This window comes from Hippoglossus hippoglossus, chromosome 4, assembly GCF_009819705.1.
Source record: "Hippoglossus hippoglossus isolate fHipHip1 chromosome 4, fHipHip1.pri, whole genome shotgun sequence".
In the NCBI taxonomy this organism is placed as follows: domain Eukaryota; kingdom Metazoa; phylum Chordata; class Actinopteri; order Pleuronectiformes; family Pleuronectidae; genus Hippoglossus; species Hippoglossus hippoglossus.
In genome coordinates, this window is record NC_047154.1 from 17,051,762 (window position 1) to 17,079,469 (window position 27,708).

The 27,708-nt window shown below is 37.8% G+C and overlaps 2 protein-coding genes across 3 annotated transcripts; both read right to left on the bottom strand.

Annotated features, from left to right (window-relative positions):
- Positions 1-5,732: 5,732 nt before the first annotated feature.
- LOC117760075 (5-hydroxytryptamine receptor 3A-like) lies at positions 5,733-10,314 on the bottom strand. Its single transcript, XM_034582814.1, has 9 exons — positions 10,257-10,314; positions 9,453-9,616; positions 9,170-9,214; positions 8,989-9,098; positions 8,726-8,895; positions 8,305-8,465; positions 7,741-7,951; positions 7,080-7,358; positions 5,733-6,296 (listed from the first exon to the last, which is right to left on the bottom strand). Exons 1-9 carry the CDS (start codon positions 10,309-10,311, stop codon positions 6,085-6,087), a joined length of 1,407 nt encoding a protein of 468 aa, XP_034438705.1. The 5' UTR covers positions 10,312-10,314; the 3' UTR covers positions 5,733-6,084.
- Positions 10,315-15,133: 4,819 nt separating this feature from the next.
- On the bottom strand, positions 15,134-26,450 carry LOC117760660 (5-hydroxytryptamine receptor 3A-like). 2 transcript variants are annotated; one of them, XM_034583854.1, is made up of 19 exons: positions 26,328-26,450; positions 26,127-26,181; positions 25,650-25,813; positions 25,455-25,499; positions 25,224-25,330; positions 24,386-24,555; positions 23,865-24,028; positions 23,065-23,275; positions 21,801-21,977; positions 21,448-21,623; positions 19,741-19,804; positions 19,332-19,492; positions 19,059-19,103; positions 18,647-18,753; positions 17,481-17,650; positions 17,179-17,342; positions 16,359-16,569; positions 15,658-15,870; positions 15,134-15,534 (listed from the first exon to the last, which is right to left on the bottom strand). In XM_034583854.1, the coding sequence occupies exons 1-19, from the start codon at positions 26,352-26,354 to the stop codon at positions 15,254-15,256; spliced, it is 2,712 nt and encodes a 903-aa protein (XP_034439745.1). In that variant the 5' UTR covers positions 26,355-26,450; the 3' UTR covers positions 15,134-15,253. The 2 variants fall into 2 exon arrangements, with proteins under 2 accessions (XP_034439745.1, XP_034439744.1); XM_034583853.1 differs by having other exon boundaries at positions 19,329-19,492.
- Between the last annotated feature and the right edge of the window lie 1,258 nt (positions 26,451-27,708).

Sequence of the window (27,708 nt, forward strand, 5' to 3'; positions counted from 1 at the left end):
AGTAACTAAAAAGCAACGAAAAGTAAAATGTAAACTTCAAATACTAAGTAAGTAAGTAACGTAACGTAACGTAACGTTACGTGAAGTAACGAAAAGTAACGTAAAGTAACGTAAAGTAACGTAAAGTAATGTAAAGTAACGTAAAGTAACATAAGGTAACGTAACATAACGTAACGCCACGCCATGCCACGTCACGTCACTTTACATTACGTTACGTTACTAAAAGTACAAAAGTAACTAAAAGTACAAAAGTAACTAAAAAGTAACTAAAAGTACAAAAGTAACTAAAATTACAAAAGTAACTAAAAAGTAACTAAAAGTACAAAAGTAACTAAAAGTATGAAAGTAACTAAAAAGTAACTAAATGTACAAAAGTAACTAAAAAGTAACTGAAAGTACATAAGTAACTAAAAGTACAAAAGTAACTAAAAGTACTAAAGTAACTAAAAAGTAACTAAAAGTACAAAAGTACAAAAGTAACTAAAAAGTAACTAAAAGTACAAAAGTAACTAAATGTACTAAAGTAACTAAAAAGTAACTAAAAGTACAAAAGTAACTAAAAGTACAAAATTAACCAAAAAGTAACTAAAAGTACGAAAGTAACTAAAAAGTAACTAAAAGTACAAAAGTAACTAAAAGTACCAAAGTATCTAAAAACTAACTAAAAGTATGAAAGTAACTAAAAAGTAACTAAAAGTAGAAAAGTAACTAAAAAGTAACTAAATGTACAAAAGTAACTAAAAAGTAACTTAAAGTACCAAAGTAACTAAAAAGTAACTAAAAGTACAAAAGTAACTAAAAAGTAACTAAAAGTTTGACAGTAACTAAAAAGTAACTAAAAGTACAAAAGTAACTAAAAATTAACTAAAAGTACAAAAGTAACTAAAAGTACAAAAGTAACTAAAAAGTAACTAAAAGTACAAAAGTAACTAAAAAGTAACTAAAAGTACAAAAGTAACTAAAAGTACAAAAGTAACCAAAAAGTAACTAAAAGTACGAAAGTAACTGAAAAGTAACTAAAAGTACAAAAGTAACTAAAAAGTAACTAAAAGTACCAAAGTATCTAAAAAGTAACTAAAAGTACAAAAGTAACTAAAAGGTAACTAAATGTACAAAAGTAACTAAAAAGTAACTAAAAGTACAAAAGTAACTAAAAAGTAACTAAAAGTACAAAAGTTACTAAAAGTACAAAAGTAACTAAAAGTACAAAAGTAACTAAAAAGTAACTAAAAGTACAAAAGTACAAAAGTAACTAAAAAGTAACTAAAAGTACAAAAGTAACTAAATGTACAAAAGTAACTAAAAAGTAACTAAATGTACAAAAGTAACTAAAAAGTAACTAAATGTACCAGAGTAACTAAAAAGTAACTAAAAGTACCAAAGTAACTAAAAAGTAACTAAAACTACGAAAGTAACTAAAAAGTAACTAAAAGTACAAAAGTAACTAAAAAGTAACTAAATGTACAAAAGTAACTAAAAAGTAACTAAAAGTACAAAAGTAACTAAAAAGTAACGAAAAGTAAAATGTAAACTTCAAATACTAAGTAAGTAAGTAACGTAACGTAACGTAACGTAACGTAACGTAACGTGAAGTAACGAAAAGTAACGTAAAGTAACGTAAAGTAACGTAAAGTAATGTAAAGTAACGTAAAGTAACATAAGGTAACGTAACGTAACATAACGTAACGCCACGCCACGTCACGTCACTTTACATTACGTTACGTTACTAAAAGTACAAAAGTAACTAAAAGTACAAAAGTAACTAAAAAGTAACTAAAAGTACAAAAGTAACTAAAATTACAAAAGTAACTAAAAAGTAACTAAAAGTACCAAAGTAACTAAAAAGTAACTAAAAGTATGAAAGTAACTAAAAAGTAACTAAAAGTACAAAAGTAACTAAATGTACAAAAGTAACTAAAAAGTAACTAAAAGTACAAAAGTACTAAAGTAACTAAAAAGTAACTAAAAGTACAAAAGTAACTAAATGTACTAAAGTAACTAAAAAGTAACTAAAAGTACAAAAGTAACTAAAAGTACAAAAGTAACTAAAAGTACTAAAGTAACTAAAAAGTAACTAAAAGTACAAAAGTAACTAAAAAGTAACTGAAAGTACATAAGTAACTAAAAGTACAAAAGTAACTAAAAGTACTAAAGTAACTAAAAAGTAACTAAAAGTACAAAAGTACAAAAGTAACTAAAAAGTAACTAAAAGTACAAAAGTAACTAAATGTACTAAAGTAACTAAAAAGTAACTAAAAGTACAAAAGTAACTAAAAGTACAAAATTAACCAAAAAGTAACTAAAAGTACGAAAGTAACTAAAAAGTAACTAAAAGTACAAAAGTAACTAAAAGTACCAAAGTATCTAAAAACTAACTAAAAGTATGAAAGTAACTAAAAAGTAACTAAAAGTAGAAAAGTAACTAAAAAGTAACTAAATGTACAAAAGTAACTAAAAAGTAACTAAAAGTACCAAAGTAACTAAAAAGTAACTAAAAGTACAAAAGTAACTAAAAAGTAACTAAAAGTTTGACAGTAACTAAAAAGTAACTAAAAGTACAAAAGTAACTAAAAATTAACTAAAAGTACAAAAGTAACTAAAAGTACAAAAGTAACTAAAAAGTAACTAAAAGTACAAAAGTAACTAAAAAGTAACTAAAAGTACAAAAGTAACTAAAAGTACAAAAGTAACCAAAAAGTAACTAAAAGTACGAAAGTAACTGAAAAGTAACTAAAAGTACAAAAGTAACTAAAAAGTAACTAAAAGTACCAAAGTATCTAAAAAGTAACTAAAAGTACAAAAGTAACTAAAAGGTAACTAAATGTACAAAAGTAACTAAAAAGTAACTAAAAGTACAAAAGTAACTAAAAAGTAACTAAAAGTACAAAAGTTACTAAAAGTACAAAAGTAACTAAAAGTACAAAAGTAACTAAAAAGTAACTAAAAGTACAAAAGTACAAAAGTAACTAAAAAGTAACTAAAAGTACAAAAGTAACTAAATGTACAAAAGTAACTAAAAAGTAACTAAATGTACAAAAGTAACTAAAAAGTAACTAAATGTACCAGAGTAACTAAAAAGTAACTAAAAGTACCAAAGTAACTAAAAAGTAACTAAAACTACGAAAGTAACTAAAAAGTAACTAAAAGTACAAAAGTAACTAAAAAGTAACTAAATGTACAAAAGTAACTAAAAAGTAACTGAAAGTACATAAGTAACTAAAAGTACAAAAGTAACTAAAAGTACTAAAGTAACTAAAAAGTAACTAAAAGTACAAAAGTACTAAAGTAACTAAAAAGTAACTAAAAGTACAAAAGTAACTAAATGTACTAAAGTAACTAAATGTACAAAAGTAACTAAAAAGTAACTAAATATACCAGAGTAACTAAAAAGTAACTAAATGTACCAGAGTAACTAAAAAGTAACTAAAAGTACCAAAGTAACTAAAAAGTAACTAAAAAGTAACTAAAACTAAGGTCAGTAGTTGGATAATGCAAATCAATGTAAAAACATGTCACTTCCTGTAGCCAGCAGGTGGCACTGTGATTTTAAGTCAAGATTTCTGTGTAGATGTCACCAGGCCGGGACTCTTGTCTTACATGTCTAGTTTGGACTCGATTGGAAGAAATATGTCAGAGATACAGAACCTCATGTTTTGATGGCGTGTAACCAAACTTTGATGCCCAGCCACGGTCACACCGTGTGACGAAAAATCGATCTTTGAGTTAGTTTTTATCTCCATCTTGTTTAAATGACACTCATCTCAATATGAAGTTGATCTGATGAAAGCCCTACGACAAGTTCGTCAAAGTAAAAATGTGAAAAATGGCCAAAATGGCCACTAAAGTCAAAATGGCGGGCTTCCTGTTTGGTCTAGCATATCTATCCAAGAGACTTATTTGTTTGTTATGAGAAAACACATGTCCCTAATGGTTTTTTTTACATGTCCGCAACTCGTGGTGCCGGGGCTGCCCTTTAGGGGGCGCTAGTTAGTTATTTTGCCACACCCATTCCTTAAAACCATATGAATGTCTGCAGGGGGGGGGGGGGGGGGGGGGGGCTGTTGCTACACAAATGTAGTTTGAGGGAGATAGACCAATGAACACGGAAGTTACAGCAATTTCGTGTGTCACAGCGAGTCGATGAACTTTAACGCCACGCCATTAATATGGCGTTTGACGAAAAGTCACAGTAATCTTATGCCTACATTATCAATGTCTTGAGACCCTTTTGCCACAGTTTGACATGGCTGCGGTCAGTGGATGAGGAGGAATACTTCCAAGTGTAAGACATGCAAAAAACAAGACATTTCCTGTTTCCACCAGGGGGCGCTGTGTTTTTAAGTCATGATTTCTGTGTAGATGTCATCAGGCTGGAACTCTTGTCTTACATGTCTAGTTTGGACTCGATTCGACCAAATATGTCAGAGATACAGAACCTCGTGTTTTGAAGGCGTGTAATCAAACTTAGACGCCACGCCACGGTCACACCATGTGACGAAAAATCGATCTTTGAGGTAGTTTTCATCTCCATCTTGTTGTGATGACACGCATCTCCATATGAAGTTGATCTGATGAAAGCCCTGGGACAAGTACATCAAAGTAAAAATGTGGAAAATGGCCAATATGGCCACTACAGTCAAAATGGCGGGCTTCCTGTTTCTTTTTTCCAATTGCACCTCTGACCTTTTTTGTTTGTCTTGTCATGATACACCTGGGCTACGATTTTTCTGAAGATCGGTGAAAGCTAACTGAGGGGCTTTTCCTTAGATGGCGCTGTTGAGCCATTTTTCCACGCCCATTTCAAATTACTCCAGAATACGATGACTTTTGGGGGTTTTGAATTCCCTGCAAACTTTGGTAACAATTTGAGCATGTCTAGGCCCTGAAAAAGCCTCAAAAGGGAAATACAAATCCTTCGAAATACAATAGGGCCTCCCACCGGAGGTGCTCGGGCCCTAATAAAATCTTGAATCCACATCTGCACCCACATTAAATGGGCTCTTCCCGGGCCCCATCCCTTCATCAAGTTTGGTGGAAATTGATTAAGTTGTTTTTTGTAATCCTGCAAACAAACAAACCAACAGACAAACAAACAGACGGTTAATTCATGAATTCATTCAGTCATTCAGTAATTCCAGTTATCTAAAAAATTAGGCAGCTTCAACATATCAGCATAGTACGATATAGTGAATGTGATTTTTCTTTCAAAGTAATAGGTCGACATGTTAAGCTCACTGGCTGCCTGGCTGAGATTTTGCTCACATGTCTAAGTATGAAGTTATAGCAAACAGCTGGTTAGTTCAGCATAAAGACTGGTACTATGCATACCAGCACATCCAGCTCACTAAGAAACAAAACCCAGTTGACATGTAAAGTCCATGTTTTATGTAGGTTTTTGGATGCTTTGATGTCCATATGTCATTATCGACACATGTTTAATGCACCAAGTCATTAAGACAAAAGAAGAAGCCCAGAGTTAATCTCCACTCAACATTTTATAGGAAAACAAAGTTGAATTTTATTCTCCAGAGAACATGTTCAAAGATTTTGAATAACACAGTTCAAAGGTCAGACACACAGACTAATGAGTCAGTATTCAAATATGTTTTGTAACATTTTCATCAATACAGTCTAGATATTATGTTGAGGTTGGAAGCCTGGTGGAACTTTGTTTATGATTGAGTGATTTCTTTATGAAGAAGAAGGTTCTTGTTCGTGAGAGAGCTTCAATTCAGACAAGAGAGGCAATGATTCTCAGTTGAGTTTAATCAACAGGCAAAGAAATGTTTATATAGTTCACCAGAATAACACAAACGACACATTAGACACAGCTCATGAGATATTATAGACTTGTTTCTTTCCCTAAATGGACATTGAATACAACAAAAGTATTAAGGTTTAACAGGAAGAGGTATCTAGAGGTGTATGTGTCCGGGGACCATGACTTTCTCTTAAAATGTACCGTTAGCTAATTTCTCATGGGGTGTAACATGTTAGCAATGAGGTTTGCTGTCTAACTATAGATATTCATTTAATTTCTTTAAATTTAGAGTTAACAGTGAATTGATCCCAGGCCTTGTCCGGTCAAGACTGGTAGATCCAGATGCACCACATGGAGATGATGACCATGGCGTAGCAGGATATGAGCAGCAGATAGATGCGGAAGAGCAGGAAGTCGAGGACATATCCCACGTGGCACCACTGGTCCTGCAGCTCGCCCTCCTTCTGCAGCGACGTGAGGTGGGCGCGGAGGTCGGCCAGGTACTGACAGATCTGCTGCAGTTCAGTCAGAGCGGCTGTAACAGGCAGGGGAACAGAAATCAGCCGCTTAACACGGTGCGCGGTCTGGAATCAGGACCGGCGACATGTTACACCCACTGGTTGGACATACAGTATATTACATCTGATAATTATGATGACAAATGATAAAAACACACCAACACAATATACAACAAATTACAAAATCTTAAACCAGTATTCAGATTATTCTAAATCCATAGATAACGTCAGTGAGCTTAGCTTTTCTTTGTTTCCCTCTTTCTTAACAAAACAAGCAAATTCTGAAACATAGTTGACATATCCATCCACTCATAAAATATTGATAAAGGTTTAGCGAGGTCAAATATTTTGGTCTCATAAACACGTTGTTTTTGTAGGTTATGATGTAGCTTGATGCTACGGTGACTGTTTAGCTGTTTGCTTTGGATTGGACAGATGTTTGCTAGCTGAGACGTCCCTAAGTTGTAGCCTAATAAATCAGAAAGCAGCTCATTATTATGAATGTGGAGCTTGAGTGGATTTGCAAATAAGATGGTGTAAGGTGGAGGCTGCTTTAAACTGGATGAAGCCAAATATAAATGAGGAAATGGTTTTAATAGAAAAGAGCGAAGATAATGAGAAAATGTTCAATCTAGATTGAGTGTTAACTACACTGTGATTCTCTATACTGTAGAAATGTCTCATAATACTGATATATTTTTAGATGAGACCTAATAAATCTAAAATGTGACCTCTAAGTTAAACCCAGTGAGGACCTTCATCTGGCAAAGTCATGTGTGTCATTCACTGGGTCTGAGTACCTCCATTGTTGGTTGTTTGCTGGGCAGGTGTCTGGTTGGTGTGTTGGACGACCAACGGGCCTGAGCTTTGAGGTTTATCCTTCTGTGGCGCAGAAGAGGGCCGGACGTCCTCCGGCCAGCGGTAGCAGATGAGGTTGGCAATGTGTTTGAGGATAACCACCCTCACCCAGTTTGGAACCTCTTGATATTTCATGGTACTGTGGTGCAGGACATTGGTAATGATGACCGTCTCCAGCAGACTGATGACCATGAGGGCCAGACACACTGAGAAATAGATGCCTACAGAAGATAGAGGGACAGAAGAGTTGCTTGATTGCATGATTTCTAAAATCGGTGCTGGATATTTTGATAGACGTTAACAAAAGGGCTTTGATATATGGTCCATAAAGGAACACAATCCCAATTTTTTTCCAAAAACCCAAACTCTTTCTGTCATTGCTTGGGTCATGGAAATTTCTGGGAGGTAAAATTTTTGATATTGACTGAAAAATGATTTTCAGACACAACAGCGACTGTCACTAGGAGACAGTGAAACAAGATGAACGTTAGTTACTGTTGATTAACACCGTGGATTATCATGATGTTAACAACGGTGAAACCTATGACCTACGCTATGTAAGCTTTCAGGTAACATCACCACAACAGTGTCTTGACCTCTGACCTATGATGGGCGTGCCGTTTGCTGTGCTGGGCAGCAGGTCGTTCATGATGAGCAGAAAGACGGTGTAGCCCAGGATGAGGGTCATCTTGAAGGAGGCGCGGTCAACGCTGTGGGGCGGCAGGTAGAAGGACAGGATGTCGATGAGCATGAGGAAGGAGCTGGGGATGAGCAGGTTGACCACGTAGAGGACTGGACGCCGCTTGATGACCACCTAGTGTAAAAGACAGGTATGTTCACTTTAAATGCATCTCTGTGGATGTGTAAAAAAAATAACGTATATTATCAACTTTATTAACAAATTTTTAGCCAAACGCAAATTTAGAACAACATTAAAATTAATTTACAGTCATTTTCTATTAAGTTCAATATTCACACATTTTATGCTCAGTTTTTGGTCTCAGCCAACTCCTGAGGGAACATTTGAGCTTTTATGCTTTTAAAATCTCCACTGCGTTCACCAGTTCATCACTAACTGTGCCTGTCTGTTGTCGGCCTATAGGTTTTACAGTTGATATATTTACAGATTCAAGCACAGTAAACAACATGTAAACTGATCTCCGTCACCCAGAAGGTGATGATGTCCCACTCGTCGATCCCAAACTGGAGGATGGACGTCTCTCCCAGTATGTCCACCAGCTCCCATTCTCCGCTGGCTTCCAGGTAACGCTTTGAGTTTCCAGACATCTCCTCAAAGGTCAGTGCTGGACTGATCCTCACATCTCGTACTGTGAAAAATGAAAAGACATTGAGAGAGAGAAAGCATACGCAAACGTTAGTTAAAAGTTAGCTTAATGCTAAGTGTCCCTGATTTTACATAGCGATTATTATTTTTCTTCAACTTTTTGTTTGTATATATTTTTTATTCCCTGACTCACATTTTCAGACCCATTGCTGCACCAGCTTTGCGTTCGGTGTGTCTCAGTGCAGGCTATGACTCGATAACTTGTTTGTGTGATTGTGTATTTGTCAAGGAGCCTTTTCTTACTGGTGTGCATGTAGGAGCCAAACGTGAATGAGCAGTTCTGCACGTCAAAGGGAAAACTGAAGATCTCCAGGTTGCAGGCCGAGACGAGTCGCAGCATCCTGTCCCAGCGGATGTGACCCGTGTGGTTGACGTAGACGTATGGACACGCTTGGGAGACGTCATCATCCACACTTTGGGGGGTTTGGAGGTGGAGGAATCAGGATGAAGTACAAGAAAATAGTAAAAGAAATCTGCTTTCTGCGAAACAGCTCAATGAAACTTACAACTCATACACGATGATGTCAGGAGACCAAAGCTCCTTCACGGGGAGAGAAATCCTAGTGACGCCATCACACTCTTCAGGGTCCCAGACCAGGAACTCATGCTGCCAGTACTGCAGTGAAATAAAGTCCAACATGAAATTTGATTACATTTTTCATTATTATGTCTCTTCATGTTACTTACCAGTCTGAGCCACAGGAAAGTAGTGAGAATCTGGGTCTTCTCATTCTGAAATCACAGTAAACAGAGGGTAAAACTAAAGTGAAGCCGACTGCTTTCTCTTTAAGGTCAGAATTACTCTAAGTCAAAAACTGTTTGCACACAATACATCGAATTGACATTTCACTACAGCAAACATCTGCCTGACATTTTCTCTGTCAGCCACTGCACAAGTTCTCTCAGCGCATATTTATTCTGGATTTAAGAGGTATTTTTCTATAAAGATCACTTTAAATGACAGTCTCACCACTCCCAGGACAGCGTAGAGGGTGAAGGAGATGTTGGTAATGGTGGGATTGCTGAGGTTCACTGCTGGCCTGAAGGGCTTCAGGTCAAACACAGCCTGCATGGACTCGAGGGTCGGACCACTGTGACCTTCTTTACACGTCAGTTTACTGTGACACAGAGACGCTGACGAGAGAAGAGGAGGGACGTTTTTCCAATAAACTCTGACCGCTGCTACACTTACATCTTAACTGCACCTTTAAAGTTTCTCACCAATCATTTAAGAGATGTGTTAATAAGCAAATAATTTGCATTTAAAGATTTAAAATGCATTTCAAGGTTAAAATACACAACACTATGGTATGATTTTCATTAAGTCACTAAAGACTCACATATCAGAACAAAATCTGCCACAATTATAGGACACATAACAAAATGAGCTTTGCATAATAGATTTTGATATTAAATGGCCCAAGGAAAATGCAGTTTGATATTAGACAGGTCACAGTGGCATCCTATAATTCCTCAACATAACATAGTATGATTTGCTGTGTATATAAGTTGAAAGATAAATAGCGAAATGTGGCAGATGCTAACGTTTTTTCGCCTCCACCAGTAAAGATAACGTCTGTATTAATCCACTGTGAGAATCATTTTAGACCTGAAACAGACTGGATAAATCACTGCATGAATTTAAACTGAAATAATTTAAATGAGGAGAATAAGCCACGTCTCAGCTGCAGAGCTAAATGTGCTTCGGTTCGGAAAAATTAGACACACGTGACTCCAATCGATAAAGTAGTGAATATAAGTAGATGGTCATTACCTGATATTAAGAGTAAACCTGAGATGATGCCGATGCTCTTCTGAGATGAACCCATGCTGGATGTCGACCTACACATGAATAAGGCAAAGTGGACTCCTGCTGACAGTGAACATACACACATGCTTGTTTGTGCAACTTAACGGTAGATTAGTTCTCTGGAGACTTAACCACAACCTCCACAACCTCCACCCCCCCCCCCCCCCACACACACCTAATACAGAAACAAAACAAAAACAGAAAAACTTTCTGCATCCAAATATTAGATGAGTCTCCATAATTTAGATTAGTTATGCCCCCACAACCTGAGCAAAACAACAGCTCACACAAATACTTATCAACACAATCACATGCAGACTGTTCTCCCACAAAACTGCAATAACAAATATATGTTATATGTCCATTTATTAAATTATAGATATACTGAATTTCCTCAAATTAAAAAATGTGATATTCCTACATTTATGCCTCAGATGCTTTGACCTCAGATTGCTGTGGGTACCAGGAGGACCCAGGCAAAAAGAAAAATAAATATATTTTGAAGAACTCCTAAAACTTCATTACATTTCATCCATAAATGGAGATACAAAACACACAACACACACAGATGGATCATAAACTCACACAGTTAAACATGGAGCTTGTTATTCCACACCTTCAGTAACCACTCAGCCATTTTATTTTTCAACACCTCCACCTCTGGGGGTTTAAATCTGTTCCATTGTTCCATGTACTTATTATTGGTTTTATGCTGTTTTAGAAATCTGTGATTCACTGTCACAAACACGCTGTTGAGGAGAGAAAGAGAATCAACATGAACCTACGGTTTTTGGTCAAATTTGATAATTCATGGTTAGGATTGAACCTTAAGTTTATCTTTAAAACAGAAACAGGGAGAACTACAAAGGAGTTTTCAAGAGGTCGTAACATCCTTAAATTAAACAAGAAAAAAAAACTTAGGTGAACTGAAAGTCACAATCACAAAATTAAAAAAACATTTAAAGAAAAAGCCCTGCTCCGAATGACTCTATAAAATCAGGGGCTGTATCTAGCAAAATGCCAGAATGTGTCTGTGCCTTGAGGGGATTTATCATAGACTGTATATAAAGATGGATGACATGACGCTCCCAAAAGTGAAGCCAAAGCATCCAGATTACCCCCTGGTGGCTGGCTGCAGTATAGGTCATTACCCCAGTCTCCTCCATGTTAATTGACTTGTTAAAATACACAATTAACCATTGGGTTTTGTTCCAGAGGAACAGTGATGTTGGTGACAGTTATGAAACAAACTTATTTCCTTTCAGTTCATCTGATAGGAAACAGAAATGAATTTCACTTTATTTATTAACCAGGACTGCCATCATCTTTTCTTATGAAAGTGTAATAATGAATTTGTGATTCGCTTGATAACAGCTTTCCATGTATTCCCCTTATTCCTCTGACAATTTATAGGTCAGAGGAAGAAGGGTGGTGAAATGGTGAAGAGATATAAATTGACCTCAGTGAAATTCATGGATTGATGTACTCAAGTGTGTTGCTATTTCTCATGTGAACCAGTTTAGAATAACAACAAAACAAGACACAGCCGAACATTTACGAGAAATGGATGAAGAACTTGTCTGGTAAATAATATTTATAATTATGGAAATAAACTTTATTTAAATTTCAAAAAGAAATAAACACACCTAAAGGAAATATCATTACCAGTCCAGTACAATGGTCAATCGTGTGCATGTGTGTATGACGTGAGCACAGTACGAACAGATCGTCTACTCTACAGCTGGTTGCTTAGTTGCAGAAAATACTACACACGAGTTAGACCACAGATTTATTTTCTATCATAGACAATGAGGCAGTAAGGGTTAGAGACGCTTGTACTTTACGACCCATGTTGCATTCACCGCTGGTTGTCGACTTATGACAGATAAGACCCAATCAGGAAGAGATGACGTTTTCAAAACTCTTCTTTTTTGGGGCTCCAAAACTCCAGGGTACTATGACACCAGGTGTAAAAAGTTATGCATTTTAAAATTAAAAATGATCAGTGTGAATGTAGCCTCAGCTGTATGGAAATCGTCCCTGTTTTTTATTTGGGAGAAGTTTGGTTTTGTGCCTTCCAGGGTCACAATTTTCCATCTCAATCAGTGGCAGCCAGCACAGGAGGATGAAGGCATTTTGTCAGGGTTGAGTGAAGATCACAGCAGCACACATGGGCCCAAAAACAGGGTTCGCTACTCACATGGCTGTACACTCACTTTCTAAAGTTCAATGAATAAGACAACAGTCTGAACAAACAGCACAGTCCATTTCTGATTTTCAGATTTGAGCCTCACCTCGCACACTTTCCATCTGAATCACTTGCCCACGTGTCAGTAAAACGAGTTAAACAAGAAAAACATGAGTTTTCTGTACCTCATTACAATGTTCATCATATTGTTGTTTTACGTTAGTCTGTTTTTTCTTGCAGTTTGCCCCGACCAGTACAAATATTGCCAGCACACACCTCAATGTGGAATGAGGGTGAATCAGCTCTTACATTCGTAACAAACACAACACGAAACAGACTGATGTTCTCACGAGATGACACACAAGAGACGGCTTTCGTAAGGGAGTGGCAGCTTGTTTTATTAGTTTCGAAATGAATATTGTTTTTCTAAAATGGCGGACACATTTTAACTGTATTACATATTAACATGAATAATAATGAATAACAAAAAATACAAAGGAAGAACTTAAACACTTTATATCTTCTGGTGTGTCTATATGCTTCATGAATGTTTATTTATTTATTCATAACAGCTTTCCATGTATTCCCCTTATTCCTCTGACAATTTATAGGTCAGAGGAAGAAGGGTGGTGAAATGGTGGAGAGATATAAGTTGCCCTCAGTGAAATTCATGGATTGATGTACTCTAGTGTGTTAGAGTAAAGAGTTCAGGGAGGGAGGAACGTTGTCCTCAAGGAGATGATGAGAATGTTGCTATTTCTCATGTGAACCAGTTTAGAATAACAACAAAACAAGACACAGCCGAACATTTATGAGAAATGGATGAAGAACTTGTCTGGTAAATAATATTTATAATTATGGAAATAAACTTTATTTAAATTTCAAAAAGAAATAAACACACCTAAAGGAAATATCATTACCAGTCCAGTACAATGGTCAATCGTGTGCATGTGTGTATGGCGTGAGCACAGTACGAACAGATTGTCTACTCTACAGCTGGTTGCTTAGTTGCAGAAAATACTACACACGAGTTAGACCACAGATTTATTTTCTATCATAGACAATGAGGCAGTAAGGGTTAGAGACGCTTGTACTTTGCGACCCATGTTGCATTCACCGCTGGTTGTCGACTTATGACAGATAAGACCCAATCAGGAAGAGATGACGTTTTCAAAACTCTTCTTTTTTGGGGCTCCAAAACTCCAGGGTACTATGACACCAGGTGTAAAAAGTTATGCATTTTAAAATTAAAAATGATCAGTGTGAATGTAGCCTCAGCTGTATGGAAATCGTCCCTGTTTTTTATTTGGGAGAAGTTTGGTTTTCTGCCTTCCAGGGTCACAATTTTCCATCTCAATCAGTGGCAGCCAGCACAGGAGGATGAAGGCATTTTGTCAGGGTCGAGTGAAGATCACAGCAGCACACATGGGCCCAAAAACAGGGTTCGCTACTCACATGGCTGTACACCCACTTTCTAAAGTTCAATGAATAAGACAACAGTCTGAACAAACAGCACAGCCCATTTCTGATTTTCAGATTTGAGCCTCACCTCGCACACTTTCCATCTGAATCACTTGCCCACGTGTCAGTAAAACGAGTTAAACAAGAATGTGTGAGTTTTCTCTACCTCATTAGAATGTTCATCATATTGTTGTTTTACGTTCGTCTGTTTATTCTTGCAGTTTGCCCCGACCAGTACAAATAATGCCAGCACACACCTCAACGTGGAATGAGGGTGAACCAGCTCTTACGCTCGTAACAAACACAACACGAAACAGACTGATGTTCTCACGAGATGACACACAAGAGACGGCTTTCGTAAGGGAGTGGCAGCTTGTTTTATTAGTTTCGAAATGAATATTTTTTTTCTAAAATGGCGGACACATTTTAACCGCATTACATATTAACATGAATAATAACGAATAACAATAAATACAAAGGAAGAACTTAAACACTTTATATCTTCTGGTGTGTCTATACGCTTGATGAATATTGAAATCCTCGATCAATGAAGCCTTTATTGCTGTTCAGACATGAACTTTGGACAATGGCCGGAAAATTGGGTGCGAAGTTTATCTTTCACATATGAAGAACACAGCAGTGTATGTGTATGGCTCCTCTTTTTTACCCTGAGATATTTGTGTTCTTTTGTGTTTTACAACCATCTCGTGTTGGAAAGTCATGAACATACCCACTCACTTTTCCGGATTTCGTCCAGGGTTCAATGTCTGAAAGTAGCTTATATTATCATTCCTGTATCAGAGAGTGTGGGGAAATAGCATCAACTTTACAAACAAAAGAGAGAAGAATAAATGGAACCTGAAATTACACAAACATGGCACATCAGCCGGAAGGGAACGAGTGGGAGAAGAGAACAAGAATGATAGAAACCTGAAGTGACACTATACAGATCAAGATGGATTTCACAAACGTCCCAGTCTTACTGACCTACTGATGGGAAAAGAAAAGCAAAAAGAACCGGTGTTGCTTCACTGACAATGCAGAAAAAACAAATGTGGGGATTTCAAGCTCTCTCAGATATTTGTTTCTGAAAAAAAAGATAATTTTAAGAATAAAAAAGAAAATAAATAATTAAAATGAATAATGAAGGGAGGACAGATAATTTGAGAGTTGTCATGTCACATTACATTATTTCCAAATCTATTTTTTAACTGGCCTTTACATTTTCCTCTATCTGCCTAGAAACAATTAACATGGTAAATAATGTGACCCTGCATCTAAAAATAAGAACAAAACAAACAAAATAGTCAAATCAGGGGTTGTACGACTGCACCCAGATGATGATGATGGTAATGAAGCTGACTGATATGAAGAGGACGTACAGGCCGAACAGCAGGCGGTCTATGATGAAACCCACCTGGATCCACTCCTCTGAACTCTGGCTCCCACCCAGATGCTGCTCCACCCGGAGGCGGAGACCCTGGAGCTCCTTACCCAGGCTCCTCAGCTCGTCCAGGGCCTTGTCCTTATTCAGAGGTCCTTTCTGTTCTGGAGCCTCACTGTCCTCTTCCACCACAGAGGAAACTTTCATTTCTGTTGCAGAGGGGACACAGGAAGAGGGGAAGGCAGATCTGACTATTTAATCTGACTTGACTACTTCTGCAAAGCAGGAAAATGTTTGCATGTGTAAAATCAAATCTCAGGTCGGACGGCTACCATGTGCTGAAGGGTTTTGGATGACTGTGACGTCTTGTAGATCTCTGGACTTTGGAGGAAGTCGCACCAGTTGGCCCAGGATACGGAGAACAAGTACTCTGATCCAGTGAGGAACTGCAGAATAATGAGTGGAGCCGCACAGCAGGTTGGTGATCAGGATAGTCTCCAGCAGACTGGCCACCATCAGCCCCAGGCACAGAGACAGGAACACATCTGGGATAACAATAGAGTACTTTTTTTCAATGTGTGGGATTTAGTGGCATCTAGTGGTGAAGTTGTTAGACAAATCACGTTCAAATGTTTATTGCAAAAGTAGAACAGGTTAGTGTTTGGCGTCTAGGCCCCGATTTAGTCACTCCCCCCGATATGATTACATAGATATGATGGGAGTGATGAGCAAATACTTGTAACCCCACCGTCGGAGCCTACAGGTGGATACTGGGGTGTAAGCAACTGGCAGCAATACTGACGCAGCAGTGAGGCAAGCAAAGGGAGTGATGGGAAATCTTCTCTGCTTAAAAAGACAGCGTGATAAGGTATTAAAGATGATTGTGGAGAGTGAGGTATGTCACGTGGTGTACGTCACATGATTGGAGCAGCGCAGCTTGAGTTGGTTGCCTGAGCTAGCTCGCAGGCGTCGCTCCATTTATGCGGCTACTAACAACAAGAGATAAATATAAGTGAAAGTATTTTCAACTGACTTATGAGAGGTATGGAGTTTCCTGTGACGGGCAGCAGGTCGTTCATGATGAGCAGGAAGACGGTGTAGCCCAGGATGAGGGTCATCTTGAAGGAGGAGCGGTCCACAGTCTGAGGAGGCAGCAGGAAGCTGAAGAGGTCCACCGTGATGAGGAAGCAGCTGGGGATCAGCAGGTTCACCACGTACAGGGTGGCCCGACGCTTCAGTGACACCTGCAGCAGAGTTAATACATTGTGGAAGTCAAGATGAGATATACATGTAATGCATTGGATATAAAATAACTAAATGTGTTTGTGTGTGTGTGTGTGTGTGTGTGTGTGTGTGTGTGTGTGTGTGTGTGTGTGTGTGTGTGTGTGTATGGATGTGAGTGAGTGAGTGTGTTTGCAAATTTGCAAGAGCAGTAGTAAAAATAAATGATTCAATAAGAAAGTAAAAAAAGAGGGTAACATTTAGAAAAAGAATAATATACAATCCAATAAAAGAATGTTTAGAACGTCAGAGGTTTAACATCAGTTTACATTAAAACACTCAGATTTAATATTTGAACATCCCGTACAATAACTTTACTTTTAATTTTTGAGGCAAAAGAAGAGATTATTTAAATGTGTGCATATTTTTTGTATGATTGTCCTGCATAATCAGTGTGTAAAACTGTTGGTTCACATTATTCTCTGTGTCTTGCTAGTTTTTTATTTAACCATTACACTCTAATTCTTTACATCTCCTGTATCATCCTCTTAGCTTTCCTGTTGTTTGAATACATAAAACACCATAAGAGTGTATATTACAGTAACAATAAGTGTAGTGTAGGATTTACTTACATAGAAACGAAGCTCCTCATACACTTCTTCATTGTTAGCATTAAAAACTAATTTCTCCACTGTGATTCCAATTAGTTCCCACTCGCCCATAGTCGCCATCATTTCTTTAGACATTTCAAATATTTCCCCTGCAGGCCGTGGGAGGTTAATCTGTAGAGCAGACTCTGAGAGGAAAGATATAATACAGTCAAAGCTTTGTCAGATCAGATCTACTTCTATTATATTTTTATACTTTATTGAAAGTATCCATCTGCAGATTTCAACTCACAGAGTTAGTAACCCAAACCCCCTAAAACCCTTACTGAGGTACGCGTAGGAGTTGAAGCTTAAGCTGCAGTTCTGGACATCGAATGGGAACTTGTAGATGTCCAGTCTGCAGGAGCTGACCACTCTGACAGGTTGTGCATCAAAAACAAGGCCGTCATAATACACATAGGTGTATGGAGTGAATGGAGCTGAGTTCTTCTCCATACTACAGAAAACAAGACATTAAACACATTGATTTTATGATTTCTCATAAAACTTGTATCTCTAGTCCCTCCAATTCAATTAGGACAATAATTATTCATATGAAAATTAGAGCTGTCGTAAGTTGAAGACGTTTGTTGGTTTATAACAGACTTTCTTACTGAGCAGATATAAGAACATTTTCAAGAGCTTATAATATATTTTTCAACAATTACAGTATTTTATAATCTGTTTATTGAGCAGCCTCAACGGGTTAAGGATGCCTACATATCAATTTACAGGTACTTGTGTTTAAAACTATATTATAGTGTGTTATAACCCATGAATTAAGTGTGCTCTCCATAGATGCTGAATGGGGGGGACTTCAGATAAAATGCTGATCTGTTTTGATTGAGTTTTAACACCCTCATTGATCTGTTTCCATCACACAACCTCTAATGAACCCACTCTTCAATACCTGCCCAACACGACAGGGTAGAGACACAGAGTTAGCAGGTAGCATGTGAACATGGTGGAGGATTTAACAGGCAAAGAGCCTGATGTTACAGTCAGGGCCTGGAGGGGAGCAGACGCTGAGCTAAAAGCAGACTAACACTCATCAGGTGGACAGAAACCCAACAGAACAGAATGCCAATGTTGGTTGGATTTGTAAATAGGCATCAATTTGCTAACATTATTGTGATTATGTACTGTAGTTATTAATTAAGAAGTTGTAGTTGTTAATAGCTTCAAGAGTTTTTCCCTGCCAACTATTGCTCAGACATATTCAATTACACTCTGTCCACTGACACTGGGAAACAAAACCAAAAACTGGTTGAAAAGATAATTCATCCCAAAAGTAAAAGCAATAGTGTTTATGTTATTTTGTTACTTCTCTTTTAATATTGATTAAATATCCTCCAAAGCACCTTTTATGTAGGAATCAATCAAAATCAAGCTTATGACATGTAAACATTTAACATCTAAGGCGGCAGGCCTCTACACATTAGCTGGTACTTACAATTCATTAATGACCACATCTGGTACCCACAGTAGTTTTCTTGGGACTGTGATCGATGAAGAACCACACTGTTGTGGGTCCCACAAGATGAACTCGTTTCTCCAACTCTGCAACACATGAATCACACACATACATCAAGTACATTAATGAAACTAGAGCTCCCAGGGGATGTCACTATATATAGTGTAGTGTCTGAAGTTGGTCACAAATTTTGACAGTCACATTTTATAATATGGTTTTAAAAGACTTGAAAAGCAGCTCTGTTTTCTTAATTCATTTTCGGCTGAAAACATTTTATTTTGTCATTAATGAGATACACTTTACATCATATACTGTATACTGACCTTTTTCGAACATTAAGCAAGATGATCAATTTTATCATTGCTTAGAAACTGAGAAATTAAGTACTTACTAAAGATTGCCAGATTAAAGTTGTCAAGATTTGGGCCTTTTCATCCTGGAAAAGAACAAATATTTACTTGTGGTCAATTCTCTTTTAATGCAAAGTCGCATTAGGTAATACAAACCTAGTGCAATGACTTTGTTAAGGTTGACAGAACCACAAAATGTTGTACGAAGAATAACAGAAAGTTGTTAAACATTATAAAGCTGACTTTACACTGACAAGCAATTGAACATGGCCTCAGGCAGAATTGGTTGTGTTTTTTGTCGTGTTTCTTACCACCCCCAAAATGCCATACAGGGTGAAGGAAATGTTGACATGAGTGATGGTTGATATATTCCTGACGGGTCGAATGGCGCTCAGTTTGAAAACTGGTTTGAGAGCCTCCAGCAAGGAGGGTGCGTCAGGTTGAGAGCAGTTCATCATAAGGGAACTGCTCTCGGCTGCAGAGGAAAAACCAAACAGTTTCCACAATGAGCAGACACTTGGCAACTGTGGAAAAAGCTCCAGCAGAACCAAACACAGGTAAAATGAGGAATATTGATGAATAAATATGTCATGTTTCTCTTTACTGGATTTCACACAGTGGCCTCTGTTTTCTGAACCACATGGATTCCTCAATTTTTTTTAATAATCAGTAACAAGCAGGAGCTCTATGTACATGTGACGATATGAAGTGAGCTGGACTTACCATTCATGAGAACAAAGATGAAGATGAATAGAAGCTTAGAAGGCTTGACTTTCCGCTGGCAGCACTAAAAACATCAACATCGGGTCAAAAGCTGTTGTTAGTGTGTGTGGTTTCCTGGTGGTGAGAGCTGACCTGTCAAGTTGGCTTCACAGAGTTGAAATGTATTAACTAAGATTAAAAGATACAGTTACTATTTTTTATCTATCGTGTGATTAGACTTTAGGTCTTCGATGTAGATGTTAGAGTTATTTTAAAATGTTATGTTGCATGAAAAGGCCTGAATTCTACAGTCAATCCCAACATTAGGAAACCATTGTATAATATTCAGAGGTAAATTTAAGACCGAAATGAGAAAGTTTGGGTGTTAATATTGGAACGCAGATGTAACAAAAAACTTCTGTCATAAAACACATTTCTTGTAATCACAACTACACCATCTAGTTACTCTCCAAGAATTTTTTAAATATGGATTTGGATTATTATGTTATTTTAAGTTGTGCACATATATATAACATGGCCTTGGGATACACTACAAAGGTATGTGGATATGAATTGTGCTTGGCATCGTATTGCTGAACCAAGGTCAATTTTCATGTTTCAGCGATATTTTGTGCTTGAAGCTTTGCGGCATTGAGTCTTCACCTCAACCACATCCAAAACCTTCAATGAATGAGAAGACCGACTGTGAGCTAGACCATATCGGCAAATAGCCACATTTAAAAATCCCGTGATATTATGTCCACACACTTTTGGCCATGTTGTGTAGCCTTTTTAATATATCAAATTGTTTGTCAATGATAATTGTGACTAAACAAATGTTTGTGCTTAGATTGCCTCTCTTTAAAAAACATGATCTTCAGTTACTCACAATGTGTTAAAATTGTAGATAAAAATGTGGCTGGTGTAATTTGAATGATAAATATAATAGTTAAATTCCCAAAGGTTTAACGGTTACATTTCTTAAAGCGGTAGGTTACACATCATCAGAAACATTGCTTTCAATTATTGCTTGGTTATTCGCTTGTTTAAACCAACCTACTAACTATATATTTTTTATACATCTTATTATTTAAGACTCCTTTTATTAAGAGTTTGTTAATATTTCTGATCATATTCTACATGAGCAAATGAAAGCCTACACTATTTGATTACTTCATTTAGTTTTGGTGGAGTGAGTCATAGCAGATAACAATATTTTCTAGTAATGTTAGCGTAGCTTAGCTTCTGCGCAGTGTGAGGATTAGGGGTTAGGATTAGCAATACAAATTTTAAATAAATGAAAAGTAAATAAAATTATTGGAACACAATCAGTATGTTTGAAATAAATGTCAATCAAAAACTGAGAGAATTTTTTTCCAAGTACTTTTATTTTGCATACAGTGGTTCCCTCCATTTTAAAATTGCAAAAAGCAGACGAGCTATTTTAGTTTTTCACTAGGGATAATATGAGCATTTGTTATACATTAACCATATAATAGACTGTATTTATTGCATAAATAAGAAAATGATCAGAAGCATTAAAACATTATGATGAACTGATCAGAAACTGATTGAAACATTTGAATCACTATCACGCAAAATGGAGGATGTTAAAACAGAGGTCTACTGCCTGTATGAGTTCACCCAGATAATAATGATGGTAATGAAGCTGACTGATATGAAGAGGATGTAGAGGCCGAACAGCAGGCGGTCTATGGTGAAACCCACCTGGATCCACTCCTCGGAGCTTGAGGTTCCACCAAGCTGCTGCTCCACCTGGAGGCGGAGAGCCTGGAGGTCCTTACCCAGGCTCCTCAGCTCCTGCACGGCCTTGTCCTCCACCAGTGGCCCCCTCTCGTCTCGAGGCTCCTCACGCTTTGCCACCGCAGCACTTCGCTTTGTGTCTGAAAAAAAGGCTTGATTGTTATAATTTCATCCGGAAAATACTTTCACGACATTTACCTCTTTGTTTCCTTCTTTTTGAATTGACATCGCATGCAAAGAATCATGTTGAACATATTTTCATCCCACATTATGAATATTTGTGTATTTGCCACTGTAAGATAGCAGTCACTCAATACCTGAATCTTTAACCTTCTGTGGCAGGGGAACAAGACAGCCCAGAATTTGCAGGACGAGCACTTGGATCCAGTGAGGGACTGGAGAGACGTTTGCGGAGCCGCACAGCAGGTTGGTGATGAAGATAGTCTCCAGTAGACTGGCCACCATCAGAGCCAGGCAGAGAGAGAAGAAGATGTCTGAGGCAGAGAGATAAGAGAGTGTGTGTGAGGGATGTGAGGCCAGAACCAATGGAAAGCATCAGAGGGGCGTTGCTGTAAATACCCCAACCAGGCAATGCTAACTATTGTAATAATGCCATTTCATAATGATGATGACAAATGGTTAATCTAAATAGGCTGGACAATTTGCCTCTAATGACATTGGTTGCAAAACTTAGTGCATTACTACACTATATAATTTCGGACAATGCCATTGTAACATTATTCCTACCATATGATAAAAAAAATGTTTGGATCAATATCAGCTTTAGGTTGTGTCTATACTGCTGACATCTTTTTATAACATGCCATTCATTATATGAGGGGTAATAACAGCGATATCTCTGAATGAAGTTTTCCAAATCACATTTTCTTTATGCTGATCTTGACCTTTGACTGATCAGCTCTAAAAGTCAATCATTCTGAGAGATACCCTACCAGGTAATAGTCTCACCAAATTTGGTGAAAATCCATCTATTACATACACACACTCAGAGACAAAAACAATACCCTGCTTCTAGCTACAGTATGCTGGTGTGCAGGGTGATAGAATATTTATTTTCTGTTCAGCGGGCGGACAGCTGCCTATGTTGGTCAAATATGTAAAAGTCTTTCTACCCTTCTGCCTTCACCAGAAAATCACATGTAAATTATGTAAATTTTAAAACATTCTGCCCACCGAATCAGTTTATGGCTAAGATGGAAATCCAGTTGTAACACTTGCCTGACGAGCCGCCCTAAACCTTGTAAGCTCTCTAATTATGATCGAAAGGTCAACTAATGACAACAGATCCAATAATCTTCACCATCTTCAGTGAGGGAGAGGTTCCAGCAGATTTGAGCTATCCACTTAATTCTTTCAATGAGTTAATATTTGTGTGATGGTGTCAAGGGAGAAGGAAGAAGTACTGTTTTTACATCCTAGTCTAAACTTTCCTTCACTTTAGTCAGATGGCTCACAGTCTTCCATTCGCTACCAATTATATTTGAAAGGAACAAACCCTTCCTTTCACATTCTGTCATATTACACTGCTAAAAACCTTTGTTTAATCTGAATGCCGCTGACTTATGAGAGGTATGGAGTTTCCTGTGGAGGGCAGCAGGTCGTTCATCATGAGCAGGAAGACGGTGTAGCCCAGGATGAGGGTCATCTTGAAGGAGGAGCGGTCCACAGCCTGAGGAGGCAGCAGGAAGCTGAAGAGGTCCACCGTGATGAGGAAGCAGCTGGGGATCAGCAGGTTCACCACGTACAGGGTGGCCCGACGCCTCAGTCTGATCTGCAAAGGGAAGATCAGAAAAAAATAAGACACTGTCATCTGTTGCTCAGTTCAGTGTGGTTCTTATCAATTATCAAAACTGTATACTTTTACATTGCTAAAAACTGAATATGGTACAGAGAACTATGTTGTAGTACCCGGCTGGCATCAGACATTTAACTGATGAGTTTAATTTTGTTTTCTACCGTCCCTTTTATTGTAAAGGCACAAAGACTGAGTTATCTGTCTCTGTGTGAAACTTTTAAATTAGCCAGGTATTTGGATAAATGTCAATTTATAGATATATAATCGTTCTATAAGCGTTCATTTGGAATTTCTTTTTTTTCTTTTTGTGTGTGTGTGTGGTTCTTCTCTTTTTCTTTTTTCTTTTGTATATGTATTACCAGAAGAGGATGTATGTGTCTGTCAATTAAGGTTGTCTTGTAATAAGAATAAATGTATGTATGTATTTATGCTGTGAATTATTGTTGTCACACCCCAGTCCACTTATCTTTACTGTAGCTGTACATCTAAGGACTTGCATTGTATAGATGTCTGTAACGATGTTGTATCTACAATCATTTACAGAGCGTACAATCAATCAACGTACATGAAATGCGAGCTCGTCAATCACTTCACCATCAGCAAATTCTAGGGTGTGTTTGTTGGAGGTGATGTCCAGCAGCTCCCATTCCCCCAGTGTGGTCATGACATCCTTGGAGTGCTCCGTGATGTGATCCATAGATTTGTTCAGGAAAATAATAATGTCTGTCGCTGAGGAGAGAAGAGCAGAGAAATGTATCCTGTTCATCAGTGTAAACATGTGTTCCTCCCTCTCACATGACCCACGCTCAATAATCATCCCAACTCTGACAAAGAAAGGAGGGAAAAAAAATACATGATAGTAGCAGCAGTGTGAAACACTCTAATGTGCATAATCTACAGGTTAACTCATGTTTAGTAATCAGATACAACCCTTTATCTAAAGCGACTGTGACTCAGGAGAAAGAGCAGTTTGTCCGCTAACCAGAAGGTTGGTGGTTCATTCCCCTGCCAGCTGAAGTGTCCTTGGGCAACCCCTTTATTGCCCCCGACAGCAGAAGGAAATGAAAACACTGTGAGGTGTCTCACCATAATGGATGTAGGAGTTGAATGTCAAAGTGCAGTTCTGTATGTCGAAGGGGAAGTTGTAGATATCGAGGTTACAGGAGCTGACAACTTTGGCCGGATAAGCATCATGCATCCAACCATTGCTGTACAGGTTCAGATACGGGACAGTAGGGGCTGTGTTTTCATCCATGCTGCAGGACAAGAGAAAAGCATAGGAGCATAGTACTGTCTTAACTTTTTCCGATGTTTAAGAGTCTATTTGCATTTCAGAGTTCAGATTTTAAAACAAAGCTACGTGTCTGCCACCACGGAATAATATTTAATTCATATGATACTTTCATCTAATACTCTTGTAACTTGAGCTTATTTTGCACTGAGAATTCTCTATTCATTTATTAAGCTCTTATATTCATGGTGGACAGCAAATATATATTCATAACTTCCATCGTCCACATATCCCATGAAGATTAAAACAGAAAAGAAAAACTTGAGAAGGAAAAACAATAAAATGATCCTGGCAAAGAGTATTGCCAAGTTTGTTTGACCAAACATTGACTAATATTATGCTATTTATATGGTGCAAATACTCACTGGAGCAGCAAAGCTATAGTAATTCACAGCTGAAAATAGCAGTTTTTCACAGTGCTTAGTTGGAAATTACTGAACCTCTTAAAGAAATTAAAATATGAAGATTGCATAGCTAGTTTTTAAAGATTTACATCTCCCTCAGGAATAAATATTGAAAAGACAAACTACTTGGTTTTGGTCAGATTTATAGAATTTGTTCTTAATAAGGAAAATTTGGAATGTCACCACTCTAACTTTAACAAAGATGCATTTTAGTTTTGAGGTCACTCACAATTCATTGATGACAATATCTGGAATCCAGAATTTGTCTCTGGGCAGAGTGATCTTGTTGGTGCCACACTCGACTGGATCCCAACTGACAAGCTCGTTTATCCACCACTGAAACAACCAAACTGGTGTCGGTGCACAGAGCAGCTTATACACTTACTAATATTCACATCACACACACAGACTGATCACGCAGTTTCCCTGAGACATTAAGATGGACGAGTGCAGGACTTACATAGTGGAGCCACAGGTACGTGGTCAAGAGTTGAGCCTTTTCATCCTGGAAGACAAGAGGAGCGACTTTAAGACACCAAAACATTGTCAATGCTAATCAATATGAAGTTTATGATAAATTTATCATATTCTTATACTTGTTGGACTATGTGCTACAGCTAATGAGTTCTACTCCTCATCAGAGAGTTGAACGTACCACTCCTAGTATTCCATACAGGGTGAAGAAGATTTTGATGTTGGTGCAGGTCGTCATGTTCATGACAGGTCGTATGGCGCTCAGGTTAAAGATTGGAGTCAGCGCCTCCAGCAGAGCCGGCTGGTTTGGCTGAGAGCAGTTCACCATGATGGCGCTGCACGGAGCTGGTGGGACCATTCAGAGATTATTATGGTAATGTTCTTTATTAACGTTAGTGATTTGAAGTAAAACTATTTCCAGCTAATAACATTTTTTTTGCTAGTTTTCCAGTTTCATGAACAATATACAGTAACTTGAATCTTCCAGCATTTCCATTGCTTCAATCCTTTTTTTTGTTGATTCGATTTGTCTTCACATCATTTAGTGTTTATTTACTGTAGCTTATATGTATTATTATTATTATTGTACAACATACATTACTTTCTTGAGGTAAAGTTGGGCCACAAACACAGATATTGTGCAGAGAGAAACTCTTACCTGGCATTAGGATAACAAACACAACCAGAGTGGATGTGACAAATGGAAAAAGCCACTAAAATGAACACAGATGAAAGACTGTTATGGACCGATAAATTATATGGGTAAAGATCATCAGTTATAAAATGGAGATTTATAACAACAGATCAGAAATAACACTTCATCACATACAGAATATGCACCATGAGGAAGATACTTTACCTTCAGTGTCACGCCCTTGGATGTCATGATGTCAAGAGTTAAATCTCTATACTCCTTCAGGATGTTGTGCCTATAGAGAGGAAATAACCATCATCACATTGTTAAATGGGAGCCTTTGATTTAGGCGGTGAATTGCAATGTCAGAAAAGTCACCTCAAATTTAAACTGAGGTGATCAATAAATAACCAACCAACCTGTTACTTACCTGTGAGACTAACTCTTGCATGACTAAATTCAGCCTCAGTGGCCAAGATATACATAGTGCCACGGGCAAATGATGTGGGAAATGGAAAACTCTGCAAGGCTGCTACTTTCCCTGTCGGTGGTTTCACACAAAACAAAGCAAAACCACAGTGAACGTCTGGTGCCTCGGTGTGTGACTGGGAGAAGGTGACGACTGACCACGACAGAATCATTGTCACACCTGCTGGTCGGATGCAAATAAATCGTGGAGGCCCCGTGAGCAACAGGTGTCCTCTGGTGTCAGCTCCAACCCACCCACCTACCTCCCTCGTGTTGTAGGCCTCATCAAATTAAACTGGTAGTGTCTTTATGTCATACTTGTGCAGTGCCCATTCTTAACCTGCCTGTTTGGAACTTTCTGTTTGGAGCTATACTTTAGTATTATTTCTCGTCATTAGTGAGTCCACCTAAAGTTTTACAGTTTACTGTTTTATTGTTTTTGTGCTGGACGTTTTTGTGCTGCGTATCAAATTATCGCAACGATCTGATGGCCATTTTGAGCCACAGTTTGACCAAGATGTGGACCACTGCTGTAGTTTATTCATGGGCGTAGAAGAAGACATGTTCAACTCAGTCCACAGACTTTAGTTCGGCCTCGTATGGTATACCCATGCAGTCATTTACCCATCAAGCACCTGTGTTGGAAAAATAGCAAATGCACTTGCACCCATCTGAGACATGTAGGTCTGAAATAAAAAATAAGGTGTGGTCAGGCACATTGTTGTCTTGATCAAGAAAAAACTGTTTTCGTTGAGAGCTACTACGTCGTAGGTGACGGCTGCACAGTAGAAAGCTGAGAGCTGCACACAGCCAAGTTTAGGCATTTCTGAATACCCATTTGCAAGCCTGATGTTAATAGGAAACAGTTTCAGAACATGTCAAGTAAAGAAGGCACATTATTTACAGGGGAGATGGACAGAGAAGAGCCAGCAGTCACAGCTGAGCCCCAATCTGACACAGCCACTGAGCTAGCAAGCATCAAAACCATGCTGCAGGTAATCGCAAAAGACATCAGTGAAATAAAAGCGAGCCTTGATTCCCTCCAGACCACAGCTCAGCAGAACGGGGGAAGAATTACTGAGACTGAGACATGCATCTCGATGCTGGAAGAGAAATGCAACACGAGGGATGGGAGGCT